The sequence below is a fragment of the Centroberyx gerrardi genome, chromosome 7 (assembly GCF_048128805.1).
Source record: "Centroberyx gerrardi isolate f3 chromosome 7, fCenGer3.hap1.cur.20231027, whole genome shotgun sequence".
NCBI lineage: Eukaryota > Metazoa > Chordata > Actinopteri > Beryciformes > Berycidae > Centroberyx > Centroberyx gerrardi.
In genome coordinates, this window is record NC_136003.1 from 26219261 (window position 1) to 26234060 (window position 14800).

At 42.1% G+C, this 14800-nt stretch overlaps 1 protein-coding gene across 1 annotated transcript; it reads left to right on the forward strand.

The window, feature by feature from the left end:
* The first annotated feature begins 695 nt into the window (after positions 1 to 695).
* On the forward strand, positions 696 to 13781 carry limd2 (LIM domain containing 2). The gene is made up of 4 exons (XM_071900904.2): positions 696 to 847; positions 10052 to 10096; positions 10375 to 10511; positions 10611 to 13781. The coding sequence occupies exons 1-4, from the start codon at positions 845 to 847 to the stop codon at positions 10768 to 10770; spliced, it is 345 nt and encodes a 114-aa protein (XP_071757005.1). The 5' UTR covers positions 696 to 844; the 3' UTR covers positions 10771 to 13781.
* Positions 13782 to 14800: the final 1019 nt, after the last annotated feature.

Genomic DNA, 14800 nt, shown 5'->3' on the forward strand with positions numbered 1-14800 from the left:
ATAATAGCGTGTGATAATAAAACACATATATTTTGCTCAATGCTCATCAGGCAATACTAATGTAATTGATGTTTTTGTAATTAATTTATTAAAAGATGTTGTATACCGATGTCACAGAAAATTTCCACTTTCCCAGTCGTATAGTCGCATATTCTTCTAATTTCTTGATATTTTTCTAATTTTTCACTTTATTCATACTGAATACATTTCAAATGTTGGTATTTTTTTCATATTGTACATTCATATTGTTATTTCTTTACTTTACCTCGGTACCCTCTGCTATTATTTTGCATACCGTCAGAGTAGTTCATTTTCATTGCTGTACATAATTTTCATTCATACATTTCTACTTAACACGCTCTAGTGTTGAAATTCTCAGTTGCGTTACATTTAAATACCCCATATGTTATATTTTTTATTTATGATCTATTTTTCTTTGTTGTACCCTATTAATTTCTCGCGCTGCGCGCCCCAGATTCATTAAAGTTGATGAATTTCTCATCTTATCTTATTGTCTTAGCTGATCTTTGCTGGGGTTGTTCAGAAGCGTTCCAGTCGTAATTCCGATATTTCCGACAGCCCTTGAACGCATCAGGAGACGAGAAGAACCAATAGCGTGCAACATCCTGCTGAGGAAAAAAACGGGCTGTTGAAAACCGAGACGAGGAGGCAGATAGAGCCAAGCTGAGGGGAACTCGCCGGCACTGTGGCAAGCAGCTAATCTACAACAAAGCCTCACAGAAAAACCACGGGGGAAACGAATGAGAGAGCAAATATCCGCCTCCACGCATTGAGTGAACGGACCCCGCGTTGTCATTCAGTTTATCCCAGACAAGAAGCACAGATGGTGAGTGTTTTTTCTCGTCGGTTTGGACCGTTTGTTCCTGCAGCCTCCCCTCCCTCTCCTCTCCTCTCTCTGCTTTTTTTGTGATGAGGTGAGATGATGTCGGTCCACTCGCTAACGTTAAAGCTAGGTTAGCTCGCCAGGAGCCGCTTTGCTTTTAGCCACGGTATTAATATTAGCTGTAAACTGCAGTGTTTAGGCAAAGTAGAAGAAAATAAGTTTTTTTTGTTTTTACGTTAAAGAGCATTTAAACGCCGCCGACACGTTCCTCAAAATGCTTGCTAGCAGCGCGCCTCTGGTTTTAATCTCTATTAGTTAGCTTGCTTGCTAATTAATATCAAACAAGGTGATTTAATCTGCCTCATATATGGAAGATTCATTATCCGCCCCAATATTAATAGCCCCAATTCTATGAAAGAAATTTATTTTTTTCTTCCCCTTATCTGTTTCACCCTCTCAACAGATTTGTCAATTGATTTGTGCTGTTATACGTGGCGTGATTTATTGTGTTGCCGATTTCCTTGGCTGAGTAGCAGTTGCCAACCATCACAGTTGAATGTGGTTCTTGGCTGATAAGTCTGAAGTCTGATTGTCCTGGTGTACAGCCTGCTTTGGTCTTAAGACAGTGTTACATAAAGGTCTGTGGCAAAGCAGGTCCATACAACAGCTAGGGAAGTAGCCTATAGCAGGGAGTCCCATATGTGTTCCCCTCCTGGCCCCTAGCTAAATACATGCATATAAGGCCACAGACACCATTTGATAAGATTTTGTCTGCGGCACCCCCCCCCCCCAAACTGAGATTGTATTTGCTGATCTGATTTGGAACAGGACTACTCAATGGTTTACACTACTGTAAGTGGGATGTTTACAGCATCCTTTGATACAAAAATAAATAGGCATTCCTATATCAATCTCTCTTTCTCCTAACTTAAAATGAAATGATAATAAAATTAAACTATTCCTCCTTTTGCTGCGGACCACCTGGAATCCCCTCAAGGGCCCCTGTGTGCCCCCAGGCCCCACTTTGGGAACCACCAGCCTGTTGTAAATGTTCTGTGCATTGCTGCTGCCTGTGCTCGCTGGTGTGTGTGAACTCGCTGACCACTGCTGAGTTTGCCAGTGTAATACTGAGTGAATGAATGACTGGATTAAACCTCTCAGTGAATGACAGCGGCATTAGGCTATAACTCTACACTGGGGGAAAAAGAAAGCATGCATTTCGCTTTTTAGACCCGTTTCTTCCCCCGTGTTTGTGATGTTGAGCAGTTTACTAACCTCTCTGCGGTCTGGTCAAACCGCTTTTTTATCCATCCAAGACACCACATCTACAGCAGCCTGTATAATTATAGCCCTGGCATATGGCGACAAGGCTTAAGTAAGTATATGGTCATTTTCATTTGCTGCCACTGCACAGCCAAGGATCTGTTAGTGTGCTGTCTGTAATTTCAGCCAGCGTTGACAGCACAGATTGACACCCTGGTCTCTAGGCTGATTTTCGTCAATACTCTATCGGATTTGAGAGGCTACTACAACTTGACTGACTTGCACGCCCCAAAAAAGCATACATGCGGCTCCAGACAAAGCTGCAGTGAGGACTTATAGCATTTATTTTGTGTGGCCATATGTTCTCCTGCCAAACAATTATCATTAATGGCACAAAAACCTGATTTGTTGGGCATGTCAGAAGCGCCATATGTTGGGGAGGGGGTGCTTGCTAGTAGTCAGATGTGCGCAACAATAATAAATGGGTCGCCAGCAGGTCCAGGCCACAGAGTTGCAGACAAAAATGTTCAGATGAATGGTTTCCACTACCTGCATGACTACCCCCTCCTTTCCCCAATCCCCATGTTGTTTTATTGTATAGCGGTTGTAGGATCGGCTTTGATGATGAGTGAAAGGTTTTTCAGGCTGGTTGTGTGAAAGGCAAGACAGACAGAAATCAGGCCAGAAAAAAATGTACTAGATGTTGTTTCTCAAGATGTATTCATGCTTCAAAGAGATGTGGTTAGTCTTTTTGGGGGGAGGGCTGGTGTTTGCGTCTTTTTTTTTGTTTCCTTTATGTTGTTTATCAAGGTGTGCTGTACATGAACTTTACTGGAAGTTGTTTGCTTTCTTCCCAGCGAACACAGCACCCACTGTCGCTGCTGAATGGACACAAATACTGTATCATACCCTCACATCTATGCAAGCCTGTCAATTCAGCTGTGTGAAGAAGAGGTCATTATTTTCCAGTCATTGAACAATTGTCTGATTGTCAGTTCCACACATATTGTCGAGTGCTCGCAAATTCACCCCATAAAAGCATTAACTGTTGACTAGAAAAAGACGATTTGTGAGTGCGCTTTGTTCTCGCGTTACTCTTTGTAAACCTGCATTTAAGCGCTCTGACTCGGACATTCAAGGCCATGACTTTGTACATTCCTTTCACTTTGATTTGTCTCATTTAAAAGGCCGTTGTCATTTTTCTGACACACTGCAATGCAACTCTACTGAAGATCAGATCTCAGAAAATGTTGTATAATAAAGGTTCGAATACACTACCAGCCCAGCAATGAATCATTCTCAGTAAGACGGCATAATTTAATGATTGTCAATTTGTTCCTGTAGAGGAATACAAGAGACTTCATTCACATGGCGGTATCAGATTCATCCAGGCTGTTAGTACAGTCCAAACTCCTCAGCCTTTTTGTATATGTAATGTGGGATGGAATGGGAGCCTGTCAAATATAGCATTGTGTCTTTTACAGCTCGTTGTAAAATCGCTCAATATTAACTGTACTTTGGACTGTGACGACAACCATTTATTTATATATTATTGCTTTTCCTCTCTGTGGCTGTCGGCGCCGATCAAATGTAGGCTGTCCATTTTGAAAAGACCTAAGGACACACTGTTCAGAAAAATAGTCAACGTGAAACTTTTCCCACAGGCCTCAGCATCAACAGTCAGCTGCAGAGACGTCTAAAGAGTCGTATTTTGCTGTGGGAAGTAGAGCTGCAACGATTAATCGATTAGTTGTCAACTATTAAATTAATCGCCAACTATTTGATAATCGATTAATTGGTTTGAGTAATTTTTTAAGAAAAATAAGTCAAAATTCTCTGATTCCAGCTTCTTAAATGTGAATATTTTCTGGTTTCTTTACTCCTCTATGACAGTAAACTGAATATCTTTGGGTTGTGGACAAAACAAGACATTTGAGGACGTCATCTTGGGCTTTGGGAAACACTGATTGACATTTTTCACTATTTTCTGACATTTTATAGACCAAACAACTAATCGATTAATCGAGAAAATAATCGACAGATTAATCGACAATGAAAATAATCGTTAGTTGCAGCCCTAGTGCGAAGTCTCCCTACTATAACTCAAACCACCCACATTTAGTCTTGGGACATGGCTACTCAAGAAGCACTATGAATAAAGTTTAAAATGTTCATTGTCCCTTTGCCTTCGTTCCTCCAGTGGAACCTGAGGTAAAGATGGGCGAGCGTCTTCAATCCGCAGTCAAGGAATCTTCAGTGTCTGATGTAAATAGGCTGGAATAGCAGAGCAGATATATTTGCATGTGAGTTTTTTTTTTTTTTAGACGGGATGGGGCATGTTGTCCTGAATTCCAATCCCTGAGCAGGCTTCTGGTTGTGAAATGCTCCCTCTCCTCCCGGGTCTGTGATAACATCTGATCAGTCGTAGCGCTGAAGGCTGTTTCTTCAGTTCCTTCAGGTGCCAGATATCAGCGGCCTCTCTCTCGCTGCGTTCCCATAGGTTCAAGTCAACACAAGCTCTGGGTCTTCAACACATTCTTTTACAGGCCATCACTGGTTTGTTCTTTGTAATTTCGTGAAGGGAGCATAAACACATTCCTCTTCTAAACTTCAGGATCGGCTTCCCAGAGTAAAAATACCATCGATTACATTATAGATATGGAGACCATTAGTTTGGGCTCACTGGACAGAAATTAGAGATACAATCAATTTTTCTATGTATGGCAAGGGAGGACATGAAGTCACTTAGCTTTGATTTGTGACTTTACTATCTGATTTTACCACTAGGGAAGTTATCCAGCACTATATTTTAGTTTGACATTGGACCGATCTCCGATACTACTACTACGATATATGGATCCCAGGTTGTAATTGTGCGAAGGGAAACCATTCGTGCGAAGGGATAGATAGACAAATATTGCAGTGAGGAGCGGAGTCCTGGGAGCAAAAGGTTGCGTGCTGCAGATTGAAAGTGAAACTTCACTCTCACCATCTGACACGGCAGTTTGCTTTTCAGAAATACCACTTCTGTGTGAAAATGTGAATGAGGTTTTTCCGTCATCCAAAGACTCCAGTTCTCCTTTGTGTCAACTTTCTGTTACTTTGAAAATTATCTGTCTTGTCAGTACTTCTGGTTTTCTGTCTTTGAGTAAGACAAAATGATGAATGTGAGCATTTCACTAATCATCTCGAAACTTGTTTCACACCCAGTGCAGGCTCTTGACCCATCTTGAACCAGGAGTTTGTGCTATTGCTCTGTATTAAAATAAGCATCAAAGTCGGTCTTTGAGTGCTGGCTGTCCTACTTCAAGATATCTTTTGGGTAAACCCTTGTGAGGTTTCATCTTCATCCTCCCAGCAAGTAGCCTCCCCAGACAGGAAGTGAAGAAACAAGTGTCAGTCAGCTGACCAAAGATGGCACACAAACTATACATTGCACAGAAAAATGCCTCATCACTTTGTCGTTGAGTAGAGGAAGTTAAGAAAGGGAAGAGCAGTAGCTTGGTTGACCAAACGCTCCAACACATCACCAATTGTGATTAGTCTGCAGTCTAGTCTGGTGAGCCTTCATCTGCAGACTGAGTTTTCATCCCTTTACCCAGTCGAGTGTCAAACCCTCACTTTGAATTTATCCTTATTTTCCCAGTCAGTTTATTGCATAACAACATTTTTATTTGTCCCTTAGCAGTCTCGATTGTGTCGGTGCATGTTTTTCTCCCCAGGTATGTTTTTCACATAACTTGCTCGGCCTCTTCATGTTCAGAGTGAGAGATGGGAGATTACTGTCAGGGCAAGGCTGTATATCTACCCTGCAGCGGCTGTTTTCACTGTGGGATTGGTGCCAGTGCTCGCAGGACTAGACCAGAGATCCTAATCCAAGGTGCTATCTGCAAAATATTTAACTTAATGCTCATGTCATGTTGCAACTTGAAACATTCCACGATTTGGAAAATGTTGTTTTATAGGTATTTTGAAGTTGGGTAGCCGTAATATATTTATATATATGGGCTTATTAACACTGTTTTGATGTGTTTGAAGGATGAGGTGCTTCGCATTTGATTTGTTGATTTTCCACCCTGGCGTCCCAAGTGATCAGACAATGATCACAGTTCTAAAAATAAGGGATGAGAGAGTGGGAGTCTTGCTTGAATTAATGACCATAGACGTTTGTTAACATAACGCATCTCTTTCCTTGTAGGGCCAGTTGCAATGAACTGCACCACCACAACCACAGTGAGCTCTCAACGGTCTGTCTGTCACACAGGCAAATGGGGGGGGGGGGGGGTAGTTATCCTTGTTAACTCTGTCCAGCAGCACTACAAAGACAAGAGACTTCTTCCTCTTTGCACTCTTCACGAACACATTGACCCTTTACCCTCATAATATTCCTCAGTGTTGTTGTAACCGCTCTAAATGGCTGCGATTTACGTCAGCTGATATCTCTTGTAAACACCGTGATTTTGACGAGAGGGGTCTGGTTTGTAGTTTTGGCGCCTGCTTTGACTTCCACAGCTTTTATTTGTCTTAACAGTGAAACTTCACTGTGACCTCTTCAGGGCTTACCATACACACACACATCATTTTGAGGTTGCATGCTGATAATGCACACATGCTTTCTAAACTACGGCCTAGCATTCCCACCCCGTTACTTCATTCCCTGATTTGAAAGCGCAAGCGTCGACTCGGGGGTCACTGGCTGAGCTCTGCTGTTAGATGGGTGGTCTGTTCTCTGGGGGAGAAGGCAATGGGATTTGTCACAGTAATGAGATTTTAGAGGATCCTCAGCAGATGAGTGTCAAACCCTGATCTGTGCACACTAGCCCTTTACCAATCAAACCAATCCACAGAGAAAAGGGAACCTGGCACTGTCCTGCAAAAAGCTGCCGGATGGTTGCACGTTTAGCATGCGCGAGCGCACGCACACACACACACACACACACACAGCCGGATGCATGCAGGTGTTCTTAAAATGAAAAGAGAAGACTGAGCGCGAGGGATTGATGCCATTGGGTAAGAGTTGAACCTCTGTTGCAAAAGCGAGAGACTGATTTCCACACTTGTTGGTATGAAGGTGTTCTTTGTTTGGTAAGACACTCCAGCTTCACATACATTGGTATGTTAAATTGCTTCACAGTTGAACTATAGTGTTAACTGTGGCAGACCTAATTAATTTCACCATTGCAAAACCTTCTTCATTAAACCTTGTTTTCTTCACATTGTGAACACCTTGTTCCATACAGATAAACGTCCTCGATTCCCCCCTCGTCTGTGCAATCATGTATGCATCATCTCTTTAGCCAGTCAGGAGTACTCTTGCCCTAATTTGTTGTTTTTTTTGTCAGTTGTTTGGTCTAGACATGGGTCATAATTCTCTAAGTTATTCCAGTCAGCAGCTAAAACACTTGTACACCCCCAGTGATGTTAGTTAGTAGTCATTCATTGGATGGAAGTCAGTTAGGCCGTCTCCGCTGGGACTCTGCAAGACAGAGGAAGTCAGATGTGTCATCACAACTTCCTGCCACATTTGAGCTCCTTGGTGGCAATCGTGAGATTCTCATGTACAAATAAGGCAAAAGAAGACAGATGGCACAAGCTATTCTGAAGTCTTCCAGGATTGTGTGTGTGTGTGTGTGTGGGGAATACGTGCCTACCCCTGACATGGTAACTAATCCTGTTTCGTTGTTTTCACTAGAAGGACATGGTAATTCTGTGCCCTCACTCAGATCAACATTGCTGCAGTGCAAGTTGCCTTTTTTGGCTAAATTTATTTCACATGCAAAGACGAAGCCCTCATTGACCTAATTTCCATGGCCTCATAGCCTCTCGCTGAGCCAGACTTTTTCCAGACACATATCGGGACTTTACATATTGACTCTCGAGTTTTCCACAAAGTCAATAAATAATTTTGAGTTGGGGAAAGTCGTGTTGGCTCAGCAGTTGTTTGTTAGAGCAACAGGAAGTGGTGGTTGTATGCAGTCTAGCATGCAGCCTGCGAGATAACCAGCCAAGTGAGAGCCGTCTTGCTAGCATACGAACAGATCGGAAGTGGACCCAGGGATGAGGAGGAGTAGGGACACTTTGGATGGTGATTGCATCTACAGGAAGCTGCATGGCCACACTGTTGATGAGCCAATCATTTCAAAAGCATGTCTTCCGGTTCTCACGAATGCAGACAACACCCTCGCTTTTCCTCCTGCTCAATTGTACATCGGTGCATTAAGGCAAAAGCTCAAGAATCGTTTTGACAATTATAATATGGAAATGAGGAAAAATATAAATCAGATTCACATAAGCCGATGTTAACTGCATACACAACATTCATGCTGTTTTGTGTTTTGCTTATTAGAGTGCTGCTGTAATCTCTACGTGATGTACGAAGGGGTGATGTGTTGCACCCCGTTCCTCCAGGCCCAGTGGCATTAACCTTGAGTGCAACATAATTGAATCATGGTCGATTGCATGGGCTTTGATCTCAACTGATTTTAACAGCTCGACATTTTTGAATGCGGGAGATGGGTGCACTTAGCCTAGCCTCTCCAACTAGTTTCCATCTGATCCACTGATTCCACTGATGGTAGATCCATTCACTTGCGCAAGTCCATGAAAGAGTTATAGAGCTGCAAACGTGTAGATCAGCAGTTGTCTCTGATGTGGAGTTCTCCCTCTCTTTACAACTCTGGTAGACAACCCCCCACCCCCACCCCCACCCGTCACCCCCACCCCCTTCCTCCAGCTCGAGCCAACCGCCTTACATAACAGGGTTTTAGCAAAGTCCGCAGTGGACTTTTCCCCTGCCTAAACAGAGGCGGCCCTTCTTCCCTGCACACTGGCTTTTCAGTGGCCGTTTCTATGTACACGTCTGAATGTGTCTCTCTGTCTGCTTATTATCCACTTCAATTACCTGTTAGTCCTGCTTTAAGACGTGGTCATGCATGTCGCTGCTGGGGAGAGACCGCCACAGTCCAGAGGGCAGATTCAGCCGTTAGGACAGTGTAACATCCTCCTCAGTGTGACACCTGGAGACCCAGGGAGCTTCTCTTTCTTCCTGACCTCCTTGGTGCCTTGGGGAGGTTTTTCATCTGCTCCTCTCAACTTGAACTTTTGACCCAACTGCAGTTATGTGCTGACAACGTGTGTTTGTTGGCCTACAGTGTGCCGCAGGGAAATTTGGTGACCTGTGTGATGGGGCGGCCAGAGAAGTAAAAAGTGAACCTATGTTGGCTCATGATTGTAGGACTATGGACAAGGAGATGAGTGATAGAGATGGTTCATATGCGTTATGAACTTGCAAAGTAATTAATTTCATCTGTTCAGCAAATCCCCCTCACTCCACCTGGTTTCCCCTTCTGTCTGGCCTACTGTTCATTTCATCAATGAAAATCACATCAAAGTATTCACCAAGAACCCATTATTAATTTTGAAGATGAAAGAGACTTTCAGCTGGCGCTAACGCTGCCGACCGTAGTAATATTTCACTTGAGGATCTCATACTTGTAGGCCTGTAGTGTACACATGGCTCACTAACAAGTGATATTGCCCTGTGAGGTTATTATGTTGAAGGCTGGTTCTGTGCTGTAATGTTGAGGGCGGCCCCATGCCGAGCGTCCCACAGCTCGGCTCACATGACTAGACAGAAGGCACCTGATCCTCTCTCAGGGGTGCAGAGAGACAGATGGAGAGAATGGAAAGAGGGGGGGAGAGATCACATTGACAATATTGACGCACTGCTAAAGGTAACAAGAGGACAGTGGAAAAATATATCGGTGATTGTTTTTCTTGCATCCATGCGGAGCGCTTCTATTGCTTGTAATCTGATAGGAAAGGCACTGATACTGTTCATTGCAATTACTATTTTCAGTTGCACTATCTAGTGGAGTCTGTGCGTATATTTGAATAAATGATTGTGTGTAAATGTTAGCTAATGTTTTTTCTTTTCTTTTCCAGGACACCAGAAACACCACTGAAGAGAAACCTGTCCAGCGATCTAAGGTAAATATGTGTCTTGTAATTACTCCATTTGCTGCACTTTGTTTACATTTACATTTTCACTACATTTCAAATTCACGGCCCCTTATTCATGTCTGCATTACTCTTGCTCTTAGTCCCTCCATTTCCATCAGCCTTTGATCTCAGTGGAGAGCAAAGAAAGTCTTCCCGCATTTTTGAATCTTTTGTAAATGCTATAGCTTTCATCTTTGTAAGGATCTCGGCCTGGATCGCCGCCCGTTTGTAAGCCTGGTGGTAAAACAGTATATTTATGTGCTCAGTCCTTCAGCTTTAAGACTCAAAGGGAAGTGTGTGCGTCATGTGAGAAGACGGTCTACCCCATGGAGAGATTGGTTGCCAACAACCTGATCTTCCATTCAACCTGCTTCTGCTGCAAGCACTGCAACACCAAACTCAGGTGACTTTTCTCCTTTACTTCACTTTCTTTCTCTACCTCGTCTTCCTGACTCCATTTGTTTGTGTTCTGACCCTTCAATCCCTCCACTCTCCCCGGCAGCCTTGGCACCTACGCAGCTCTTCAGGGTGAATTTTACTGCAAACCCCATTTCCAGCAGCTCTTCAAAAGCAAAGGAAACTACGACGAGGGCTTCGGACGCAAACAGCACAAGGAGCTTTGGGCCTCCAAGGAGACAGAGAACATAACAAAGACGGCATAATCGTGTCTGCCTGTGTCCCATCGCTGCCCCGCCTCTTCTCCTCCTCTTTCCTCCTCTTAACACCTCCTATACATCATGATCAACACATGCCTCATATTTTGTTTTTTTGGGGGGGGAGGGGGCGCTCTTAAATCTCCCACGCGCTCACTCGCTTTTTCCACGCCATCAAAACAGATACACACACACACATGCACAAACACCTAGGAAATGACTGGCCAGTCGTAATCCCATGTTACTTCAAATTAATTTTTGGGATATGTTTTGATTTTTATTGATATCTTTATTTTCTTAATTTTATTTTCCAATTTCCTCGTTGGAATTGGTTGTTGATTGTGACCAAACGCCTTCTCCAGTATGGGGAATATAATCACATTTGCTTTTAGTTTTGTTTTTTTTTTTTTTTTTCTTAATTTGCACCCTTTCTTTTCTGCATAAGTAACACTGTATGCTCAGGCAGACATATCAGTAGAGGGGCTACAGAGCATCCACTTTTTGCAGTAGAGCATACACTCAGGTCAATTTTCAGAGGGGTTTCAATTGCAATGTTATCCAAGGATTTTTTAAATCATTTTTTACATTAGCTTCACTCATTTTAACACAAACACAAATTAAGATAATAGTCCTCAGTATTTTGACTTTGCTGTCAGAGACAACTCTGTCATTTTGTCAGGTTTGAAATATTTGGGGAACAAACAGGGTACAACGTACTGTAAAATAACCGCACACATGGGCAATAGCTCACCACTCGTGTTTTCTTTGTTTTTCTTTTTGGTTTTATTGTTGTTTTCCATTTCATTCCATGGTTCGTTATTTTTTAATGACCTGTGTGACTTTGGTTGTAACCTTGCATGTGGATTGGTATGAATGGGTCTTAATAGCCTTATCATCTTATGACTGTATTAATCTGTGTTGTGGATGATTTAAATGTGTCTCGTTTCATTTATGCATAGCATATCACTTTTAAAGTTCTGAGAAGCACTTCTTGCTCTGTGTGTTTGCTGGATTTGATTGATGTCATGGCATAAGTTGATCCTCTGAGCTTTTATGGTTGAAATGTTAATGGGTTTCTAAGATTGTCATTTGTATACTATCTGTACATAGAGCTGTAGTTTGTGATTAGTGAACATGCCACACTATATTATACTCTTGTCTTGCACATATGAACACGCATGATCACCAGGCAAGATGTTGATAATCACAGGGAAACTAAGGTCCTGTCTGTAACATCCGTTACTCCCCGATGTGAAACGTTTAAGTAGAGCTGAAAAATGTTGGTTGGATCAGTTACCGTAACTACATTTCTTTCTGACCCACAAGAGTCACAGTTGGGGATGTTTCTGGACAGAGCTTAAGCCTCGCAGGAAACCACAAAACTCTGTCACTTCATCATTCCATGCTTGTCAATTGTTGGCCTCTTGTGATGATTTTTTTTTTTGTCCCTGTGCGGTGTTTGAGTGTGTTCGTTAAGCCGGACAGTTGTTATGGAGACTCGGTATCAAATCACATCGTCTTTTCCATCACTCTTGTATGATTCCCCCAGTAAGCATGGACACGTTTCCCCTTTAACTAAATGCCTTCCTGTTCTCATCTCATGTCTTACTAGCTAAATGCTTCTTAGCACCAGGACCTATTCCTTATTATTGAATTGAATTGAACATAGGTTGTTGATGTAGGGCTTGTCAGAGCTTTGGTCCCCCGTTGTGCTGCTGCACACAAAGCTCAGTGCAGAGCCCCCCCTGCTGGGGAAGTGTGTTTATAGAATGAGAGAAAGACAAAACAACTGTACCCTTGAACGTCTCTATATAGCTTTTATTCAAAGTTTTGAATAATTAAGTTGCCTCAGTCTGTAGTGCAGCCACTGCACTCCAGTCACTTTTAATTTTGATCTCATTTAATTGCAACACCTAAGAGAAATTAATCCAGTCAGACAAGATTTCCATGTCATTTTATTCTTCACAAAGAATGAGTCTAAAGCCATTCAAATATCCCTTTTTAGGAAATATCTAAATACCACTGACTTGACTGACACTTGAATGACACAAAATACTTTTTGTGACTGAAGGTTTACTGTGAATTTGAGCATGCTGTGCAGAATAGAAAGCTAAACTTAAGAGAAAGATATTTGCTACTTTTTTAAAAGAGAAGCCTTAGAAATTAATAGCTGACCTTATTGCTTTTTCAAACAAGACATTTGCTGAGTGCACAGATCCCGTTTTAAAAAAAACTCTCCTGATCTTGCCTTGTCAAAACCAGAACTGCTTATTCTACAGAGTCCCACTATTTAACATAGGATGACTTCATTCAACCAGCAGCCATTTTTCTTATCTACCCACTTGATATCCACATAGTGTAAATTAATTCTAATTATCCTGTGTGTGACAATGTATTTTATGTTTTCCTTTTTCCTTCCAAGAATCCTTTGAAACCAATAGCGTTGTATTTAGAAAGTGCACCATGTCCATACTGTCTTTGTCATTCTCTGTCAGCAGTGCGCCAAGGTACAACTGCAAAATCTGTGAATTGCAACTTGTCTTTTAAGTGCGACAGAAAAGAGAAGGTACACTTTTCTACACTGGTGCCAAGAGGCTCAGGTGAATGATAGCAGTGTGACGTTTTTATCTGTTAGTCTGTGAGTCATTTCATTTTGTGCTGAACTTGATGTGGACTTTTTAATTTTGGTTTTCAGTGCGGGTGTCACTGTTGTCATTGGGAAGTTTTAAATGTACGCATCTTTAAAAATGTATCCTATATTACAGACTTGACCTGTGGATTGAGGTGGCCTTACAGCAAAAGGACGCTTTGGGCTGTGTCTGCTGTCTTTCTCCTCTCTTCTCCCTTCCCTGATAGCTCAGTTGTGATATGGAAGTACAGCAATTTTAAAATGTAAGCGCCCTCTTTCTACAACAACACACACAATCATGTTTGTGCATTTTCTTTAGGTTTTTTTTTTATTTTTATTTTTGTTTTTTACATGCTTTTGGAAAAAAATAAAAATGCTGGTGTTGACTTAATGCAATTGTGTTCATTGTTATTGTACAGCGTTCAATAAAGATAAATGCTTTCATTCCCACAGGAGACTGATGGTTGGACGCCTTTATAGTTTTGATTGGTTTAGAAGAAACCCTTATGCCAGTTCTTTAGATCACTATGCCTGAAATACTATCACTTCACTGTCTTACAATTACTTTCCTGCCTCAAATGCCCCTTTACATGGTTTTCACTGGGTCACACAGATATCGGCCAGTTGTTTGATTACATATCTATTGTGGAATTGGTCAGTACTACACTGGTAGTCATGGGTTTCAGTGGAGAGCTGTAGGGCCCCATTGGTCCAAATGCTGTTTCAGGGGCTTTTCCACCCTGCACAGAATAAACTGAAGGGGTAAACTCAATAATAGTCTAGTAATTTGTTTTAATGTCATTGAATTTCAGCACAAAGTATTGGCTATCGGCAGCTTCAATCCAAAAAATATCAGTATCTGTCTCCGAAACCCTTGTTTCCCCTGCCGCCACAGTCACATTAAAGGGAAAATTCACCCTAAAATACTGTTCCCATCCTATGATCAGTGTCCAAGCCTCAGGCAGAAACAATCACTCAGACTGGAAGTTCAAAGGTCCTACGTTGACAGGTAAGTCTTAACACTAAAACTGTCTGTGTGTGTGTGTGTGTGTGTGTGTGTGTGTGTGTGTGTGTTAATTAGTTAAAGGTGGTAGGGGGTATAGATTTAAAATAAGTGGGAGTTTTTCCTTGTTCTCATTGAGGGCCTGAGGTTGGGGATGTAGTTTACATTTGTTTGATGCTGTGGACGTTGTGAAGCCCTTTGAGACTGCAACGGTGATTAAGGGCCATACAAATAAACCTGATTCGAGAATAAGTGAAATGCTGCCTTCAAGTACCCCTCAGAATATCTGCCTCTTAGTTCTGACATCAGTGCAAGTAAGTGCTTTTAGTCCGAAATAGTAACAAACGTGACCAAAGTTTTTTGGCAGCTTTTGTTTTATTTAAAAAATCAAGGCATGAGGGTGGAGG

Bases quoted from the DNA above. Each gene is read 5' to 3' on its own strand.
- limd2 (XM_071900904.2), top strand. The intron at 10,097-10,374 runs GTAAATATGTGT...TTATGTGCTCAG, and splicing joins AACCTGTCCAGCGATCTAAG to TCCTTCAGCTTTAAGACTCA. The intron at 10,512-10,610 runs GTGACTTTTCTC...TCTCCCCGGCAG, and splicing joins CACTGCAACACCAAACTCAG to CCTTGGCACCTACGCAGCTC.